The 18,599-nt window shown below is 48.0% G+C and overlaps 1 protein-coding gene across 1 annotated transcript in view; it reads right to left on the reverse strand.

Annotated features, from left to right (window-relative positions):
- Positions 1 to 4,018: 4,018 nt before the first annotated feature.
- The window catches only part of COG7 (component of oligomeric golgi complex 7), a 78,997-nt gene continuing 64,416 nt past the window's right edge, over positions 4,019 to 18,599 (reverse strand). The window contains exons 15-17 of the mRNA XM_004442701.2: positions 15,642 to 15,756; positions 7,347 to 7,490; positions 4,019 to 4,428 (exon numbers count right to left, since the gene is read on the reverse strand). Of these exons, the coding sequence (XP_004442758.2) occupies positions 4,262 to 4,428; positions 7,347 to 7,490; positions 15,642 to 15,756 (426 nt within the window). The 3' untranslated portion in view covers positions 4,019 to 4,261. The remainder of the gene's footprint in view (positions 4,429 to 7,346; positions 7,491 to 15,641; positions 15,757 to 18,599) is intronic.

An 18,599-nucleotide genomic window follows, 5' to 3' on the forward strand; every position in this document is an offset into this window, starting at 1 on the left:
TTTTCAATGCCACCCAACTTAACTTCTTTGCGTTACAAGAACAGAGAGGGAGAGAAAGACAGGGAGGGAGGAAGGGAAGGAAAAATTCTCAAGCAGCTCAAAAGATGTCTCGGTCTCTCTCTGCTTTCCCAGGCAGGCTCTCCTTACATTGCAGCAAAAAAGGCCGCAGGCAACTCCAGGCTCCCTCTCTCCAGCTCAGCAACCACAGCTAGAGGAGAGCACCTCTGTCCTAATTATCACAGCAAGTTCCCAGGCTGACTCTCATTGGTCACTGATTGGGTCACATGCTTGTCTCTGAACCAATCAGCATGACCAGTGGGTAGGCTGCTCCGATTGGTCAGACCCTGCCCATCCCTGAGGCCAATTGGCCCCCAGCAGAATCACATGTTCCGAGGATGGTGGGGACGCGGCTCCTAGGGATGCCGGATAAAATACAGGCCGCCAAGTTAAGTAGGAACTTCAGATAAACAATAAATTTATTTTTTAGTAGAAGTATGTCCATGTAATATATGGGGACATATTGTATTAATAAATCATTCGTTGTTTTTCTGAAATTTACATGTAACTGAGCAGCCTGTGTTTTTAATAGCTGAATATGGCAACCCTAGTGGCTGCCCAAAGAGAGATCGGGAGCTGTTACCAAAGAAGAATGGGCCCTGCTGTCATCGGCCGGCCCCCAGAGGTGAAGGAGCTCTGGTTTTAGAGCCTGGACACCCCAGGGCCCAGCCCTGCTGGTCTGGAACACCTGGGTTCTTGGCCTGAAAGGCAAACAAGCTGGCCTCCCATTAAGTGCCCACGGTGGCACCTGTGGAGGAAGGCAGTGCCATGGACTTGCTGCCGCTCCGGCCAAAGGCAGCACTGCTAGGGAGTGAGTGGGGAGGGCCCGGGCGAGCTTGCAGGCTTGAGTCACAGTTCTTGGTGCTTACCATTCTTACTATGATGACTGCAACTTTATTATTAGCAGTAGTTGTCACCACACAAATGATCATTTGTTGTTGTTGTTGTTAAACAATGGCTACATTGTATCAAACAAACACACACCGCATGCCAGGCACCAGGCCATGTACTTTATAAGTCTTATTTCGTTTAATTCTCATAACCACTGAGAAATATTATCGTCTCATTTTACAAGTAAGTAAATTGAGACTCAGAGAGGTGAAATAAGGTCCCCAGGATCACTATTCTAGTAAGTGACAAAGGTGAGACTCCAGCCTCATCCTCTTGCTGCCAGTGGTCAGGAGCCCAGGGCTTTCATATTTATTGTCTCATCTGATGCTCTGGGGCAGGCAGAGCAATGATTGTTATCTGGCTCCTTTTGCCAGCTTGTTGGCCAAAGTTAATTTGAACTGACTTAAGCTAAAAAAAGGGAATTCATTGGTGCATGTAATAAAAGTCCAGGGATTTCAGGCATGGCTGTATCCAGGGGTTCACCTAGATCTGGTGATTTCTATAGCTACTGGCTTTATTTTCTTCTGTGTTGATGTCCCTCTCAAATTGATTCTCTCCATCTGCTCCTCTTCCCCCTACAGTTCTAGGCCCCATTCCCTCAGCTCAGCAACCACAGTGGGAAGAAAGCTCCTCCTTCACAGTGTCCCAGCAAAAGCCCCTAGAATGAGGCTCATTGATCAGCCTGGGCCACATCTTCATCCTGAACCGTGAGAGGTTCTGTTCAGAGACACTTTGAAGCAGGAGTGAGGAGAGTGCTCCCTGCCCCCAGAGCTGCCTGTAGACTGTGAGACAGGGATCAGGCTGACGGTGGGCTCAGTTGCCATCCCTGCTCTCAGGGCAGCATTGAGGGCCAAGGTGAAGATGGACGATGGCCCATCTCTGAAAGCAGGCTCTGCATCAGACAGGCATTTCTTCCGTTCCTCCAGATCTAGAAGAGACAATTGCTGTCCTCTACACTGGGGCCCCGTTGGAGCCTTTTAGGGCTCAAAAATTAGGCTGGCAGAGCCCAAACTGCCCAGAAAATGGCATTCTGTAATTCCCACCTCTACCCCAGAAGGGAAGGTAGGTTACAGATGCTGGAGGACTAGGAAATTCATGTTTATTGTGCACTTATGACATGCATTGACCCCACTGTGTTTCAGTGGCTCTTCAAATAACCCTGTGAGTTAGGTACCATTATGACCCCCATTTTCCAGATTAGGAAATGAGGCTCAGAGAGGTGAAGTGACTTTCCCAAGGTCACAGAGCTGGGAGGTGGCGAAGCCAGGAATCAAGCCCACGCCTGTCCCCTCAAAACCTAGTGGCTCTCATGGACACTGGCACAAAGGTCACCCCAAAGCGCTTTCCACTTCACAGCAGCACATTTCACCTTCCAGGTTTCCAGCTCTCACTTCTTCAGGGCAGGAGCCAGGCTCGACTGTGCCAGGGACAGTCTGTGAGAAACCAAAATATTTTTCTTGGTCTGGGTTCGCAGCAGATGCTCTTTCCGGGCCAGCAAAACTGGTTCCAAGGATGTGAGGACAGAATGTGTGGGAGCCCCTGGACGACAGACCCAGCCAGACACTCGCACTGGCAACTGGCGGGCTGGTTCACAAGAGGCCATGGGCATGGCGCTGCCACTCCAGACGGCTGGCACAAGCAGGCCGACCCGGCTGGGATTAGGTGTCGCGCTGTGTGCCTCCTGCCTGACGGTCAGGATGCGGGCGCCACAGTCCCAGGCTTGCTCTGAATGCCAGCCCTGCCACGCGGTAGCTGAGTGACTCCGGGCAAGCTCCTTAAACCCCTCCACGCCTCTGCCCCTGGGTGTGTAGAATGGGGACAATATTCCCTGCCTCCCAAGGCTGATAAGAGGCATGGGGGAGAGACAAGCAAAGCTTAGCCCGTCCAGAATGCGGTGTTCAGTGCATGCTCAGCTCCGATAAAGGAGCCCTTCCCCTCTCCTTTGCTAACAGAAACCTGGTTTGTTCAGGGCAGCAGTAAGTCCAGCCCAGACAATAAACCCCGATTGGGCTAAGCCAGGGTTTCTCTACTGGAGGTGATTTTGCCCCTCGGGCCATGTCTGGAGACATTCTTGGTTGTCACACCTAGGGGAGTACTACCGGCATCCAGCGGTAACGGCTAGGGATGCTGTTGGCCTCATAACAAACAGCTATCCAGCCCAAAACATCAGCAACGCTGGGGCCAGTGGAAGCCAGTGCTGCTTCAGCCTCCCTTGCAGCAGGGGGGGATGCCTGGGGACCAGGCCAGCGAGGCCTAGGAGAAAGTTGGTGGGGACTTCTGGGAGGGGTCCTGGCGGAAGGGACAGGATTGCCGCTCAGCCATGCCCTCTCTGCTTTCCTCCTCCCTGGCCGCGGAGGCCACACGTGCAGCTGCAGGAGTCGCCCTGCGAGGATGAGGCCTCCAGCCCACGGGGGAAAGGTCAAGACCACAGAGAGGCTGGTCCTGGTCCTGACTCCGTGCAGCCACTACATCGGCGCCCATACCCACCACCGTTTGACTTCTTGTTACTGAGAAAAATCAATTCCTATTTGTTTGCATCACTCAAATTACGTTATTCTGTTACTTGCCAAATACAATCTTAAGAGATACAGAAACTACTGGCAAAAAAACTGACAGAATCCACATCATCCCGTGAGTTTTAAAAAAGGAAAAAGGAAAAGCCCAAGTCCTTCCCTAGGCCTACGGGACCCTCGGTGATCCGGCCCCCTTCCTCTCTGACCTCACCTCCTACTTCCACGCTGCTGACCTGGGACGTGCCCCAGGGCCTGCTCTGCGCTGTTCCCTCCGTCGGAACACTCCTCCTGTGGCTCTTTGCCATACACGTCTCTCATCCTTTAGGTTTGGGGGTTGCCCACCCACCCTACCCCAGGCAGCCTTGCACCCCGACGCCCTCTTTCTCCCCAGCACTAACATCTGACACGATCTCCTCTGTTGGTTTACCTGCTGATTCTCCCCCTCCCTCCTTCCCACCGCCGGCCTACTTCCCGGCCATATCCCCAGTGGGGACAGCATACACGTGGGAAGCACCAGACACTCACTGAAGAAAGAAGGAAAGAAAACAACCTTCTCTCATTTCACAGTATTTATTAATTCCATTTTCAAGATCAGATTACTTAAAAAATCATCTGAAAATTCCTCTCTAATAAATAATAAACCCCTAATTTACAACTTTTTTCTGATTATACAAATGAACCAAGTCTTTTTGAAATAAACTGCCCCATCCCAGGCAGATTTCTAGAGCAAATCCATTCCGGAGAGTTGCTATGACCCCAGCACCCAGCCCTGAGCATCTTCTCCGTCGGACGCGTGGGGGTCAGTAGTCCACGCTCCGCATGGCAGCCACCGTGGCAGTGAGGCGGCGGGGCAGGCCTTTGCTGACCTGTCTGTAGTCCTCAGGTTTGGTCTTCAAGAGCGTCACAATGTTCTGGAGGGTGCGGGACGGCTGCAGGCCCAGGGCGTCCATCACGTTGATCAGGTAGTCTGTGGGGGTGGGGAGCAGAGAGACAGCCCGACAGGCTAAGCACAAGTGGAACAGAGCCCTAAGAGGCTGCCCCTGAGTGGGAAACAGAGACCGGCCCCCAAGCCCCCAAATGCTGGGTGCCTGCTCTGCTCTCGGCAGGCAGGCCTTTACTCAGGGGGTTTCCAAGAGCATCAAAGTTGACTGTGAGCTGGCCCGAGTCCAGGAGTTCTAATGCAATAAAAGAGTAGCCAACATCACTGCCATCCCCCCCACCCTACTACACACTCAGCTCTCCAGCTGGACCAGCTGACCTCACGCACAGCTCTACACTGGGGACCCCTGGGTTTCCAGCCCCGCCTCCACGGTGTCAGGAGACACATGAGCTTATCTGAGCAGCTACCAAAGACTCCCCAGCAGTGAAGACAAGGACGGTGTCTGAGGTGGTGGCCTGGTACAATGCAGGCTCCCACGCTCCCCGGGTAACTCCTTGGGGTACTAGTTAAATACAGATTCCTGAGCCCACCCCCCACCAAGTCCAGGAAAATCTCCAAGAGAGGGTCCGAGGAGTCCGTCCTAAAAAGCAGCCCCACGATTCTAACCACCAGGCAAGCTGGGGTGACACTGGCAGAGTGAGAAGGAGAAAACCGGGTTTCCGAGGTGGGGGTGACCTCGGGGAAGCCCTTCAACCTCTCTGAGGCCTGGCTTCCACCTGGCGATGCTGCATTGCTAAAAGGATGGACTGGGACAGGCCATGACAGCCCCTGATCTGTTGCAGGTGATCAATAAATGGGTGCTGGGGCCAGCCCAGTGGCATAGTGGTTAAGTTTGGTGCGCTCCATTTCAGCGGCCTGGGTCTGCAGGTTCAGCTCCCGGGCGCAGACCTATACCACTCATCAAGCCATGCTGCAGCAGCGTCCCATATACAAAATAGAGGAAGATGGGCACAGATGTTAGCTCAGGGCCACCCTTCCTCAAGAAAAAGAGGAAGATTGGTAACAGGCGTTAGCTCAAGGCCGATCTTCCTCACCAAACAAAAAAATAAAATAAAAAATGGGTGCTGCATCTCCTTCCTTCCTCCTTCCTGGGTGGGTCGAGCCCAACCCTAAGGGAAGCATTCCACAGCGCACTCCGGGCCCTCCCTCTTCCTGCTCTAAAGGACTGGAGTGGGCACCGCCCAGTGGGTCCCTCCTTACTTTGCGATCACCGCCCAGGTCAATCCCTTCTCCCCGACTGGACTGGAGCGCCACGCATGGCCTCTATCTTCCTTCACGTCTTCTGTGGAGGCTCAGCTCAGCGCAGGGCCATAGGAGGTGCCTGCTCTGCCCTGGCTGGCGGACTCACGTCCAGCTCAGGTGAGCTGCCTCCCAGGAGCGGCACCACCAATCAGTCAGGCACCTGTCTCCTGCACGAGTTTACCCACAAAACTGAGCTCCACTCGACTGTAAGCCAGGAGCTGCCAAGTGGTACCGCCATGGCCTACCATGGTGTTTTTCGTTTGGCCAGCAGAGTGTTTTTGGTTCTGTTTTAACGTTCAGTGTGAACATCTGTAAGGTGGCCATGCACTGCCACAGACCTCACCAGTCTACTGCGTTACACCTCGAGCTTCACGCATTAGCCTCTTCTTCCCAGCCCCTAACCACACTCCCTTCCAGTGCAAGCCCAGTAAGAGGCAGACAGGACTGTGTGCATCTCTGTTGTAGCCCACCTCCCAGCACTATGGCTGGCACACACCACATGCTCAATCAATGCTGAGTGAGGAACGATGGATCTGGAGGGGGAGCTTAACAGGGAGGGAGAAATAATGTGGACACCTGAAATCTACAGGTAATCTCCAAATCTCTCTTCACTCACTATTCCGGCTGGTTCTCTCCTCAACAATCCTGCCTATACTAACAGGGACCACCACCGAGTGCCTGAATCTCCCCATCTCTCTTCTCTGAACACTGTGTCCAGGGAGATGATGAAAAGCTGCCTGTTCCTCTGGCTGTTCACTGCTGTGAAATGAGCACAGCCCGGGAAATCAGGGCAGCTGGATTCTAGGCCTGGCTCCCTCACTAACTGCTCTGGGCCCCGGAGGAAAGCACCTCACTTCTACTCCTTCTTCAGCAAAACAAGAGGCTGGCTTGGCCCTGTGGTCACCCAGGTCAAAGCTCTGGCTGGTCCCCAGGAAGCTGATCTCTAAGGTTGCTAGAACCCTCTCCCTTGACCACCCCAAGAGCTGTCTCAGGTGAAGAACAGGCAAGTCAAGTCAATGGAATGATCCAGAGACTGGGGAGACTCCTGGCACCTGCCCATGGCACCCCCACCCTCAGAGCACCACGGGGCAGTGAGGACCTCAGGGACGGTGCCATCAGGAGCAGGTGGGCACACGCCCCTCTGACCTGGGAGGCGGCAGGTATTCTAGGTGGCCTCATGATGCAACCGCCCTGTGCCTGTTTCCTTATCAGCCGGATGGAGGTGAGGACCGACCCCACAGGGGCGTTCTGACGATTGCATAAGGCGATGGGTACGAGTGCTTGGCTCAGCGCCAGGCATGCCTGGTGCACAATAAGAGCGTAATCAACGTTAGTTTGGGTGATCTTACATAAGTGGAGCAGAAGGCAAGGCGGGGTAAGGCAGCATAACGCAAGACTGCATCACTCATTTCAGCTCAGCTCACTGAATCTCCCCTAAGGGTTCCCGGCCTCGGCAGCCTATCAGACTCCCCTGGGACATTTTCAACATACAGATGTCTGGGCTTCAACCCAGACTTATTAAGCCAGCATCTTGGGGTGCAGGGGGGGCGGGGGCTGGAGAATCTGGCTTTTTAATAAGCTTCATAGCCAAACCCAGAGTTGAAGCGAAGAGGAGACCTGGGATGAGACCCCTGGAGGGTAGGGGGACCGACAGATGCAATGGCCAGAGTGGTCCCTCCCACCGCCTGGCCCGGGGCACCCACCGATGTCAGTGGCCAGCTGCTTGGTGGAGTGTGGGGTCAGCTCAGGGATCTGCAGGATCACGTCACAGTAGGTCTGCATCGTGGCTCTGGCGATTGAGCCCAGCCAGTTGTCAGCCATGTTGTCCAGCTCGGGCAATTCATCTCCTGGAAAGGGAAAGAAGGTCGCCATAGAGACAGAATCTGCTCAGGAAAAACCAATCACCAACAGCTCTTACGGAGCCCCACTGGGTGACCTGGCCCACAGCAGGTGCTATGTGCACAAACATGCCAGGGAGCTTACAGTCTCCACGGGAAACACAGGAAACAGAGAACAATTACATCTTAGGTCAACTGGTACTAACTAGGGACAATGAGGATTCAGAAAAGGAAGCAATCAGGTGAGGCAGAACACCTTCAGAGTTCTGCAAGGCTGGGGAGTGAGTGCAGCCACGCAGGCCAGGAGGATGTCTGCACAAAGTGTGTGTGGGGGGGGGTGGGCGGGACCAGTGAGAGGGGCCATACACGAAAAGGGAGAAGGTGAGAGAGTTGGCACAGCCTCCCAGGAGACAGCCGGCAACAGTCAAGACACAGGCAGCGAAGCAGACGTGAGATCTGGGTTCAAGGCCACTCGACCTCTAATGAGCTGAGGTGACCTAACCTCCCAGGGACTGTTTTCTGCACCTGCGAAACGGAGATAACAACAGTCCCGCTTACAGGGCTGCTGTGGGACTTACACGGGGCCCTGGGCACGGCGCCTGCCACACACTCAGTGCTATACACACGGCAGCTCTTAGTGTTGGAATGATTACGTGGAGCGGGAAAGAGTACGAAGAGACAGCAGTGGGAAACAGCATTGGGGGCATAGGGCTGGTCATGGAAGGCACCCCAAGAATCATGTGGACCCCAGGTAGTAGGCGACAAGCTACAGCTGTAGGTGCCCAGCAAGGCTGCGACATGACAAGCCCTGTAGGCACAGCCAGTCAGCCTGTGGTGGGGCGAAGAAGGGAGTGGGGCAGCCGTCCAGGCAAGAGAAGGCGGGCCTGGCCTCCGAGGGAAGGAGGACACCTGACAACAGAAACAGAAAGAAGGGGAGAAATGAGAGCCACATTAAAAAGAAGTATGGGAACAAGCAGTAACAACACATTTAGGAGAAGATAAGCAAAATGCTACTACCACCACCTCCGCTAATAATAATAACACAGAACATAAAGTTACATGTCAAACACCATCTATCTGCATATAGAGCGGAGCCCGAGGGGCATGTGAGAAAACGGATATAGCAGCATGTTCAATGGCAGGATGTGGCGATTTATTCTCTTAAAACTGTGATCTTGTTTTGTATCTAGCATCTGTACAACAAATACAAACTAGAAGGTTAAGACACAAAACAGGATAAACATAAATGCGCACAAAGATAACAGTGTGTGATCTCGGGTTTCCACCTTGGAAACCGACCACTGGACCAGTGGTCGCATGGCCGGAAACGCAGCTCGGCATGGAGGCTGGTTTGGGGGATGAACCGCCTCCCCACCGACTTCGACCTGAGGGTAGAAGAGCCAGAAAGAGCTGAAGATACAGGCCAGAGCACCAACTCCCTAAATTCGGCAGCTGTCAGATAGAAACGAAAGCTGACGACTGAAAACGGATGAGAAGGAGACATGAAAATGAGTAAGAGACTGAGGCGGGCGCCTCAGGAGACACTCCAGGTCGGGGGAAGAGGCGCCACACTGGACAGACAGTGGCGGGCAGTCATTTGTTAGCTGCACGAGTCCCATTTGCTGAGGCCCTGCTGGGCCCGGCGCCGCCCTGGGCGCAGGTGCTGGTGCTGGGTGGCCCTCTCCTTCACGAACTCTCCGGCCAGGGGAGACAGAAGGCCCTCCACACAGCAAGGTCAGTGCTGCAGCAAGGGTGCCGTCAGGTGAACGGGAGCCCACAATCAGGAGCAAGTAGCTGCGCTTCACTTGGACACAGGGGCCGTTTGCCAAACACACGAGGAAAAAGAGCTTTCCCAGCAGAGAGCACAAAAGTTGTCTTTTAAAAGTGCTCAAAGGGCCGGCCCCGTGGCTTAGCAGTTAAGTGCACGCGCTCCACTGCTGGCGGCCCGGGTTCGGATCCCGGGTGTGCACCGACGCACCGCTTCTCCAGCCATGCTGAGACCGCGTCCCACGTACAGCAACTAGAAGGATGTGCACCTACGACATGCAACTGTCTACTGGGGCTTTGGGGGAAAAATAAATAAATAAATAAAAATTAAAAGTGCTCATGATAAACAGAGCATCTGTGAGATGATCTGGTTCATGAAGAAGTGTTCACGTACATCTGCAGAGAAAGGTGTGTGCGAGAACGGGTTCCTCAGATGTTACCAGGGACTATCTCAGGGCAGTAGACTTTTAATCAGAATTTTTTTTTTTTTTTAATTTAAAAAAATTTAAAAGTCCTTCTGAGTGGCTGGAATGTGAGCACGTGGGGGCACAGGAGAGAGGGAAAGGGAGGAGATGAGGCTGCAAACACTTACTGGCAGGATTGAGAAGGGGCTCCACTGCCAGGCCAGGGAAGAGCTGGATTGTATTCTGTAGGTTCTGGGGTCATCCGAGGTTTTTAAGGAGGCAGGGAATCATTAGTCAGAGGGTGAGGACAAGAACCAGGAAATGGAAGCAAAATAGACAAACTGCAGGAGAGACAAGAAATCTCTAGAAGGAGGGGTGTGAATGGCCAGGCAGATGAAGTGCTGGGCTCAGCAACACTTGAGCTTTTGAGTTTGATTTTGGGAATGGTCTGGCCACAAGCACTTTCAAGTCGGCTGAAGGCAGCTTGTTCCTGAGCTGCACTCCCCACAGGGCTAGCTCTTCCCGAGGGCCCACCACACAACAGCAGCTCAGCAGAGAAGCCGCACCTGCCCACCAGATGACCCATCCAAGGCCTGACCACCCACACCAGCCGCTGCCCCCTCTGCCCGTAATCCAGGCCCCAGAGAGTCGGGAGCATCCCCAGTGCCCAGCACCACACCTGGGCAGCACTTTCCTCCTCAACCCAGAACCACAACTCCAGCGGCCAGCCACCTCTGCCAGACCTCCCGCCCCACTGCAGCCCATACGCGGTAACTCCACTAAGGAAGAGGCCCATGACGGGCACAGAGATTCAAGTTTTCCTGCAAGTGCCTCTGCTACAACCCAGTGTGTGCGTGACCCTTGGATACATCACTTCAAAATTTCCAAGTTCAATTTCCGTGTGGGAAAAAGACTCAAAAAGATTTTTAAAACTCCCTTCTACTTATCATATTGTTTAGAAAATGCCATTTATCTAAGCCAATAAGTTCCTACTGGCTATTCACTATCTGGTTCTTAAGACCTGCATTGTTAAAATGCTAGAAATCCTCGGATTTTTATATGGGTTTTCACTGTGTGATTCTTTCCAATTTTCTGTATAGTTGAAAATTTTCAGAACAAAATGTTGAGAGAGAGAAAAAAAAAAAAAGAAATACCCAGATTGGCTTCTTGTTGTGATGGTTGTTACGTTCTCAACCATTGTTACAATTCTACTTTATGGTCGCAATCTTTTCCTTCTTAACAATACCCAACCCAGTGCCTAGCACATAGTAAACAGTTAATAAACATTTCTTGAGTGAATGAACGAAGGAGGGAGCAAGAGAAAACAATTACATGTTCACTAAATCTGTATATATTCTTTGTAGTGGAACAATAAAACATTATGTTCTTCCTGGTGTGATGCAACAGACAGCAGACAGAGCTCCACAGTTTTCTTGCCAAAGAATTTGAACCTGAATTTAATCCTTATCAACAAGAGATACATAATAAAGTATATAGGGGTGAAATAATATGACGCCTAGGATTTGATTTAAATACTCTAACAAAAAATGTGAGGGGAAGATATGAAACAAGGAGCCATTCTTGAAGCTGGATGATGAATGTCTGGGGCTTCATTGTACTATTCTCACTACTTCTGTGTGTGTGTGTGTGAAAATTTCTACAAAAAAATGTTTTCTAAATTTCTTAAACTTAAAAAGTATATTAGCAAACAGATGAAAATAAAAATCACTTACATAACCTCAAAGCCCTTCAACAACTATTATCAACATCTTGGTGTACATATATTTTTTACACACAATACAGCAACATATTCTTATAAAAAACTTTGGACAATACAGAAATGTAGTGAGTAAAAAGTAAATCTCCTTCACACCTTTCCTCCCACTCTCTGCTCAGAGGGGGCCACTGATACCAGTTTGGTATGTATTCTTCCAGACTTGTTTTCCATGCATATGTACATGTAGAAATACACGGGGTTGAGTTTTTTCAAAACATGAGTAATATTATATGTATTATTTGGCTTCTTGCTTTTTTGTTTTAACAGTATTTTTGAAGATCTCATCTGTAAGTCCAAAAAAAGAGTTCTACCTCTTTTCTTATACAGAAAATTTATACACTGTGGACACCTCACAATATACTTAACTGCTCCCCATGTAACAGACATTCGGGTTGTTTCTAATTTTTTGCCATTACAGACAATTCTGTAGTGAACCTCCTCATATGCACCTCTGTGGGCACACAAACATGGATTTCTCTAGAATGGACATCTAGAAGAGGAACTGCTGGGTCAAAAAGGATGGGTTTACTTTGACCCTTGATAGAGACTGTCCTCCAGACAGCCTTTGTCAATTTATTCTCCCATCGACAGGGTCTGATCTTTGGTTTTCTTCTTTGTTTAAATCATGAGATTTACCATATGGGAGAATGTATAAAACACATTACATTTGCTTTAGAGAACTATAAAGCCAATGCCAGTGCAACACCTCTCTGGTCAAGAAAAAGGCCACTGACAGTACCCAAAAGCTCCCACATGGCCCTCCAAGCACACGCAGCAGGCGGCCAACAGCCAGATCCCGGGTAACCTTCTCCCGCCCTGCTCTGCAGCCTCTCCCATCCCCCAGCAGGCCTTCCAGCTTTGGCTGTATGGATTCTTTTTGTCTCATTTCTTTTGCACAATAAAGTGACTGTGAGAATCATCCATGTCACGTGTGTAGCTGTAGCTCATTCATTTTTAATATTGCACACTATTTCATTGCATGACCATATCATAATGTAGGTATCCATTTTATTGCTGATGAACATTTGGGCTGCTTCCAGACTGGGGCTATTACCAAATCACCATGAATATCCTTACAGATGTATATGTATATGGAAGAGATTCTAGGGCCAAAGGGTATGTGCACTGTCACTTTCACTGGAAAATGCCAAACTGTTTCCAAAATGGATATACCAATTTACAGTGGTGGATGAAAGTTCTCCAGTCTTTTCTTCTTGCATTTATATGCACAGCAGTTTTTTAAAGGGACTCACACTGTATATACTACTTTAAAACCATTCTTCACACTTAACATGCTGAGAATATCTGTATGTTATTAAATATTCTTTTATAATATCATTTAATGGCTGTACCTTAAATTAAAGCTACATGTACAGGGGCTGGCCCTGTGGCTTAGCGGTTAGGTGCGCGCGCTCCACTACTGGCGGCCCGGGGTTCGGATCCCGGTCGCGCACCGAGGCATCGCTTCTCCGGCCATGCTGAGGCCGAGTCCCACATACAGCAACTAGAAGGATGTGCAACTATGACATACAACTATCTACTGGGGCTTTGGGGAAAAAAAAAAGGAGGAGGATTGCCAATAGATGTTAGCTCAGAGCCGGTCTTCCTCAGCAAAAAGAGGAGGATTAGCATGGATGTTAGCTCAGGGCTGATCTTCCTCACAGAAAAAAAAAAGGGGGGGTTACAGAAAAAAAAAAAAAGCTACATGTACATTTCACTACATGGATGTACCAAAATTTTTTAACCAATCTCTACAGTTTCACATTTATTTTTCTTTTCAATGTTTCACTTTTATAAACAATGCTGGGATGAACATTCATAGAGTTACACTCATGATTATTTTATTAGCATAATTATCTAGTAGTAGAATTCCTGATCTAAAAGGTATGCACACTTCTAAGGCCTTTGATCTTATGTTAAACAGGCCTTCAGAAATTCAAACTGTACAGTTTAAACTGTTTTTCTCCATCTTCCAATATTAAGTGTAAACACTTTAAAAATTTACATATATATAAAGTCAATTTGATAGGTTATAAAATGGTATATCCTACTTTCATTTGCAGTTATTTGAGAATTGTTGAAGTTAAACATTTCTTCATATGTTTTTAGGTTATTTGAATGCCTTCATATTATTTACTTATTTTTCTGTGGGGTACTCACCTTTTTCTTAGTGATTTGTAAGAACTTTTATAAAATGAAGATACTGACCATCATCAGTCATATATGTTGCTATTTTTTCCAGTTTATCATTTACCTTTCAATTTCCTTACAGTTTCTATCCTGCATTTCAAAAAGTCTTCCGTTCCCTACCCCTAACATTAATTTATATTCACTCATATTTTAGCTCAGCAGGTTTCACATTTTAAATAGAATTATTCTTTTTTTCAAAAATTATGTGAGTACCCTTAATGTTTATGATCCTATGAAACTTATAGAGGTTTTATTTGTATTATTTTCACAAATGATTTATGGAAATTTGACAACAATGCCTATTGTCTGTGGGATAAAAAGCTTGATTATTGATTCAATCAAGCGTACTGATTATACTGAGCAATTCCTCTTTTATCCTCTTTAATTTTCCTTCCTGATGTGTCAAAGCCTAAAAGAGAGGTACAAAATTTTCTCAATACTAATGTGGCTTTGTCAAATTCTCATTCTATGTCTGACTGCTTCCTTATACATTTCAGTGTTGTGTTATTTGACATACAAGGGTACCTGACTATTACAGCTTCACTGTGGAATCCACCTTTTACCAACATAAAGAATTACTTTGGGGGCCGGCCTGGTGGCGCAGCGGTTAAGTGCATGCGCACACTACTTTGGCAGCCTGGGGTCCACAGGTTCGGATCCTGGGTGTGCACTGATGCACCGCTTGTCAAGCCATGCTGTGGAGGCGTCCCATATAAAGTAAAGGAAGATGGGCACGGATGTTAGCCCAGGGCCAATCTTTCTCAGCAAAAAAGAGGAGGATTGGCATCAGATGTTAGCTCAGGGCTGATCTTCCTCACAAAAAAAATTTTAAAAAATGGGGCCAGCCCCGTGGCTTAGCGGTTAAGTGCGCGAGCTCTGCTACTGGCAGCCCGGGTTCGGATCCCGGGCGCACACCGACGCACTGCTTCTCCGGCCACGCTGAGGCCACGTCCCACATACAGCAACTAGAAGGATGTGCAACTATGACATACAACTATCTACTGGGGCTTTGGGGGAAAAAAGGAGGAGGATTGGCAATAGATGTTAGCTCAGAGTCAGTCTTCCTCAGCAAAAACGAGGAGGATTAGCATGGATGTTAGCTCAGGGCTAATCTTCCCCACAAAAAAAAAAAAAGAAAGAATTATTTTGATCCCTTTTACTATCTTTTGATTTGATTCAACTTCATCTAACAGCAATGCAGTCATCTGCTTTCTTTTTATTTGCTTTTATATAGGATGCCTTTTAGCATCCCTTTATTTTTAACCTTTTGATGTGATTTTATTTTCAGTGTGGTACCTTCTGCTGAGCTGCTGAATCTTTTATATACCAAGTGATTTTTTTCTGTTTGCTCAACCTTACAGAGGGAGGCCTATAACACCCAATATTAGGAATAACATGATTTTTGACCAGAGAGTATGTGGTCCCGGTTCAAATCTGTCAGGCCCAGATATTGAGAAAAAGGAGAAGTTTTAATTTATTGTTTTTTTACCTTGTCAGTTTAGAGATCTAGGAGCCTTGGGGAGTTGGAAGCAGCTACAGCCAGAGGCATCTGGACAGGAAATGTTACCTCTATGCTGAAGAGTTGATTTCTGCCCTAACAAGAAAAACTGTTCTTGTGAGGTGCCACTTTACTTGGCATGTGGCCCACACAGCAAGAGCACGGCCCCTTGCCCTGTGACCTCACTTCCACTACCATGAGTCCCTCGGACCCCAGGCCCACTTGCCACTGCCTCCTCGGCTGAGGGGCACTGGTGGAGCTCACTGAAGGACTCTCTGCTCTCCTCCCAGGGACGCTCTGCATACGTGAGACAAAGTCAGGACGGCTCTTTCCCTAATCCACTGTCCTGCAGAAGCTCCTCAGAGGGCGCAATGAGAGAACCCCAATCCTCCTTAGTCACTAGTTCATACTCTGACAACTATCTCAGCAGGAGTTTGGAGAGATGCGTGTGCTGAGGGTAAGGTGCTAAACTGAACACGCTGTGACATCGTGAGGCCACGTGCCCTTTCTTGCAGCTCTCTCACCTTGCTCCGGAGGAAATGGCAGCTTTCCGGCGTGCAATGCCAGCTCTAAAGCAGAGTCCTCCTGCGTCACAAATGGCTCAAGATTCAGGGGGAGGGACATGATATACTGCCCGATCTGAAACAAAAGAAAGCGCTTTCAGCCCAACATTGATGCATACAGGTAATTATTTCAGGCAGTATATTTGTGTGAAGGCAAATCGTGGGCCGAGAAAACTGCTAGACGTGGGGCAACCCAAATCTGATCTTCCTAGTGTGTGGTAATGCTGGTTATGGCAACACCTTACAAACCAGCGGTGGTTTGCATGGGGATCACAGATTCATCGTTCTCACTAATGGCCTCAGTATTTTTGGAATGCATTTAATGCAAGCTCTACCTCAAATGACGTAATAGATACTGAAGTGCTTTGTAAAATTTAATAATTTAATATAAGTTGTTATTACTGTTAGTAGATGAAAAACCAATAAGATGCCAATGTCAAGAAATGCATGGCCAAGCAAGAATTCAAATCCTGTCTTCTGGATTTGGGTCTGGGTCTCTCCGTTCTAGGTGATTTAACCAGGTGAAGGAAGGAATTTTGTTAGGAAAAAAAGCCATTTATAATTATAAATTAATTTGGAGGGAAAACTATATTGTTTTCATAATACAAAATCTAGAAAATAAAAGAGTGACAAAACCTTCTTGGCCAGTGAGGCACTGCAAAAGGTAGGGTTACGAGACATTTGGGATGAGCTCACAAATAACAGTGTTTGTCATATGCACGTGACTGTCATCGTGTATATATTTTAGACATCTATTTCTCGTATAACTCATAAATGTTTTGTTTTAAGGTAAGTATATGTTTTGTTTCAAAATAAGGTTGATTTTCAGGTTGTGACAACATAATATATATTTTTTAAAAAGTCTTTGAGCCCGTAGTTGCTTTTTTTGGCACCATATTCATTCAATATCATCATCTCAACATAGAGTTGATACTGATTCTGCAAGCTAAAAGTCCGAGGACTATCAAAGCAGGATCTTCTCAATCTGGCCTCACACACACCTACACTGTGGCAGGTCCCTCTTAGAGTGCAGTGTCCAGAAGTTGATGCAGACTCCAAAATCCACCCAGCCCAGAGGACTACAGGAGGTTGCACCCTTGCTTCCAAACCTTTAATGTGGTTTGGCTGTAGTAACTCTAAACATCCTACAGTCCATCGTGCTAACAAAAAATCATTAATTTGGTCTCCCTTTAAAGAGGTACACAGATGGTAAAATAAATTAAATCAGCATTTTTCCCTTTCATTTACTTAGTACAATCTTTCACTCAAACTAGACAAGTGGCCACTTCCCTCACTAACAATACCACATTGTACATTTCAGCTTGAAAATGGCTACAAATTCATCATTTTTCCACAAGGCTAGAGGAAGAGGAGGATGCTGATTTCTGGGGTTGGAATTTCTCCATTCTAATTCCATTCAGCAAGCACTTCCTGAACACCTACTATGTGTAAAGACCCCAGGCATAATCCTCTATTTGGTACACCTTTCGTCTGTAGTCATAAACTTTTGGCTAAATCCACAGACCCAGTTTTACTTGAAATAAAGCATCATCATCATTACACCTTGTATCGATGTCATTTTTAATTTTTCAAAGCATTTTCTCCTATTTCATCCCTTTGTAATGCTCACACCATTCTGTGTGGGTGAGGGCATGCACCAACAAGGCAAAGTGTCATTTGGTGCAAAATTTCAATAATGTGACATCTCAAACTTCAATTAATTGGCCTTAGATTGTGGGGATTGCTGTGGTTCCCGGACCGATTCCATGGCTCCTGATTTCTCAGGGGTTCCGTCTCTACTTTTTGGAAATCAATGTGGAAAGGGATGCTTATCATCATATCTGGGGATATTTGTGTTACTATTATGTTACTATTATTATGATACTATTCTCACGTATTCAATAAACACTCCTTGATATCCTGTTTGGGTAAGCTCAATGACTCAAGAGAAATAAAAAGCTTTGCGGTCAGAAGGACTTGGGTCTGAGTTCTGGCTCTCCCCTTGCGTGACCTTGGGCAACTTACTCAATCTGTCTGGGCCTTGATTTTACCATCTCTGAAATGAGGATGATCTCATACTTACTTCAAAGCGCTGTAAAGCGCCTGGCGTTCTAACAGAGCAGCTGATGGATAAATGGCTTCCCACCCCACTCCCACTCCTCAGAGCCTCGGGGCCTGCCTGCTAAACAGGACCACTGCCAATCAGCTCATGGAGTTTCGTTAACACAAATTCTGTCTAGACCGTGCACTGTCTCACGGCCCCGACAGAAGCCCAGGACCGTCCTTGCACACAGTGTGTGTTCGATCACTGTTCCCTTCCTGAGTTTGGCTCATCAGCCCCCAGGTACAATATCCACAACTCATGAGGGTCACAGCAGGTGGGAAAGGGCCCTGGCCTGGAAACTCATCCTAGCCTTCCATACTCCTCTACATCTAACTTTAAAATTAATTCAATAACCTCTCAAGTCCCTCCAGCAACATCATTTCCTGAATTAATTTAGACTGGAAGGCATATGGACTCAATTCTAAAAATAAGATTATTCCATTGGTTGTAAAGACCAACCCCCACCTTAACGGTTTCATCAGCACAGAATATTGGGTGATGCCCTGGAAAACAGAAGGAAAATGACTGCTATTTTGGACTTGACACTGCTCCCACTGAACAGAGAGCAGAAATGCCATCCTCCCTACTCACCAGTAGGATCACCACACACATCTTCTACCTGTACAATATTTACTTTTAAAATTCCTTTGTATCTATTACAACAGAGGCATAGCTTACATGGCGGTGGGTTCTAAAGTGAGAGCATAAGGCCGAAATTGCCTATCTCAAAATCCCCCCCGAGAATCCCAGAAATCTCCCACAGTGTGAGGTCCACACAGCTGGGGTACAGTACTCCCATCTAGTATTTCTTACGC

This window comes from Ceratotherium simum, chromosome 26 (genome assembly GCF_057802395.1).
Source record: "Ceratotherium simum simum isolate JZ-2026a chromosome 26, ASM5780239v1, whole genome shotgun sequence".
In the NCBI taxonomy this organism is placed as follows: domain Eukaryota; kingdom Metazoa; phylum Chordata; class Mammalia; order Perissodactyla; family Rhinocerotidae; genus Ceratotherium; species Ceratotherium simum.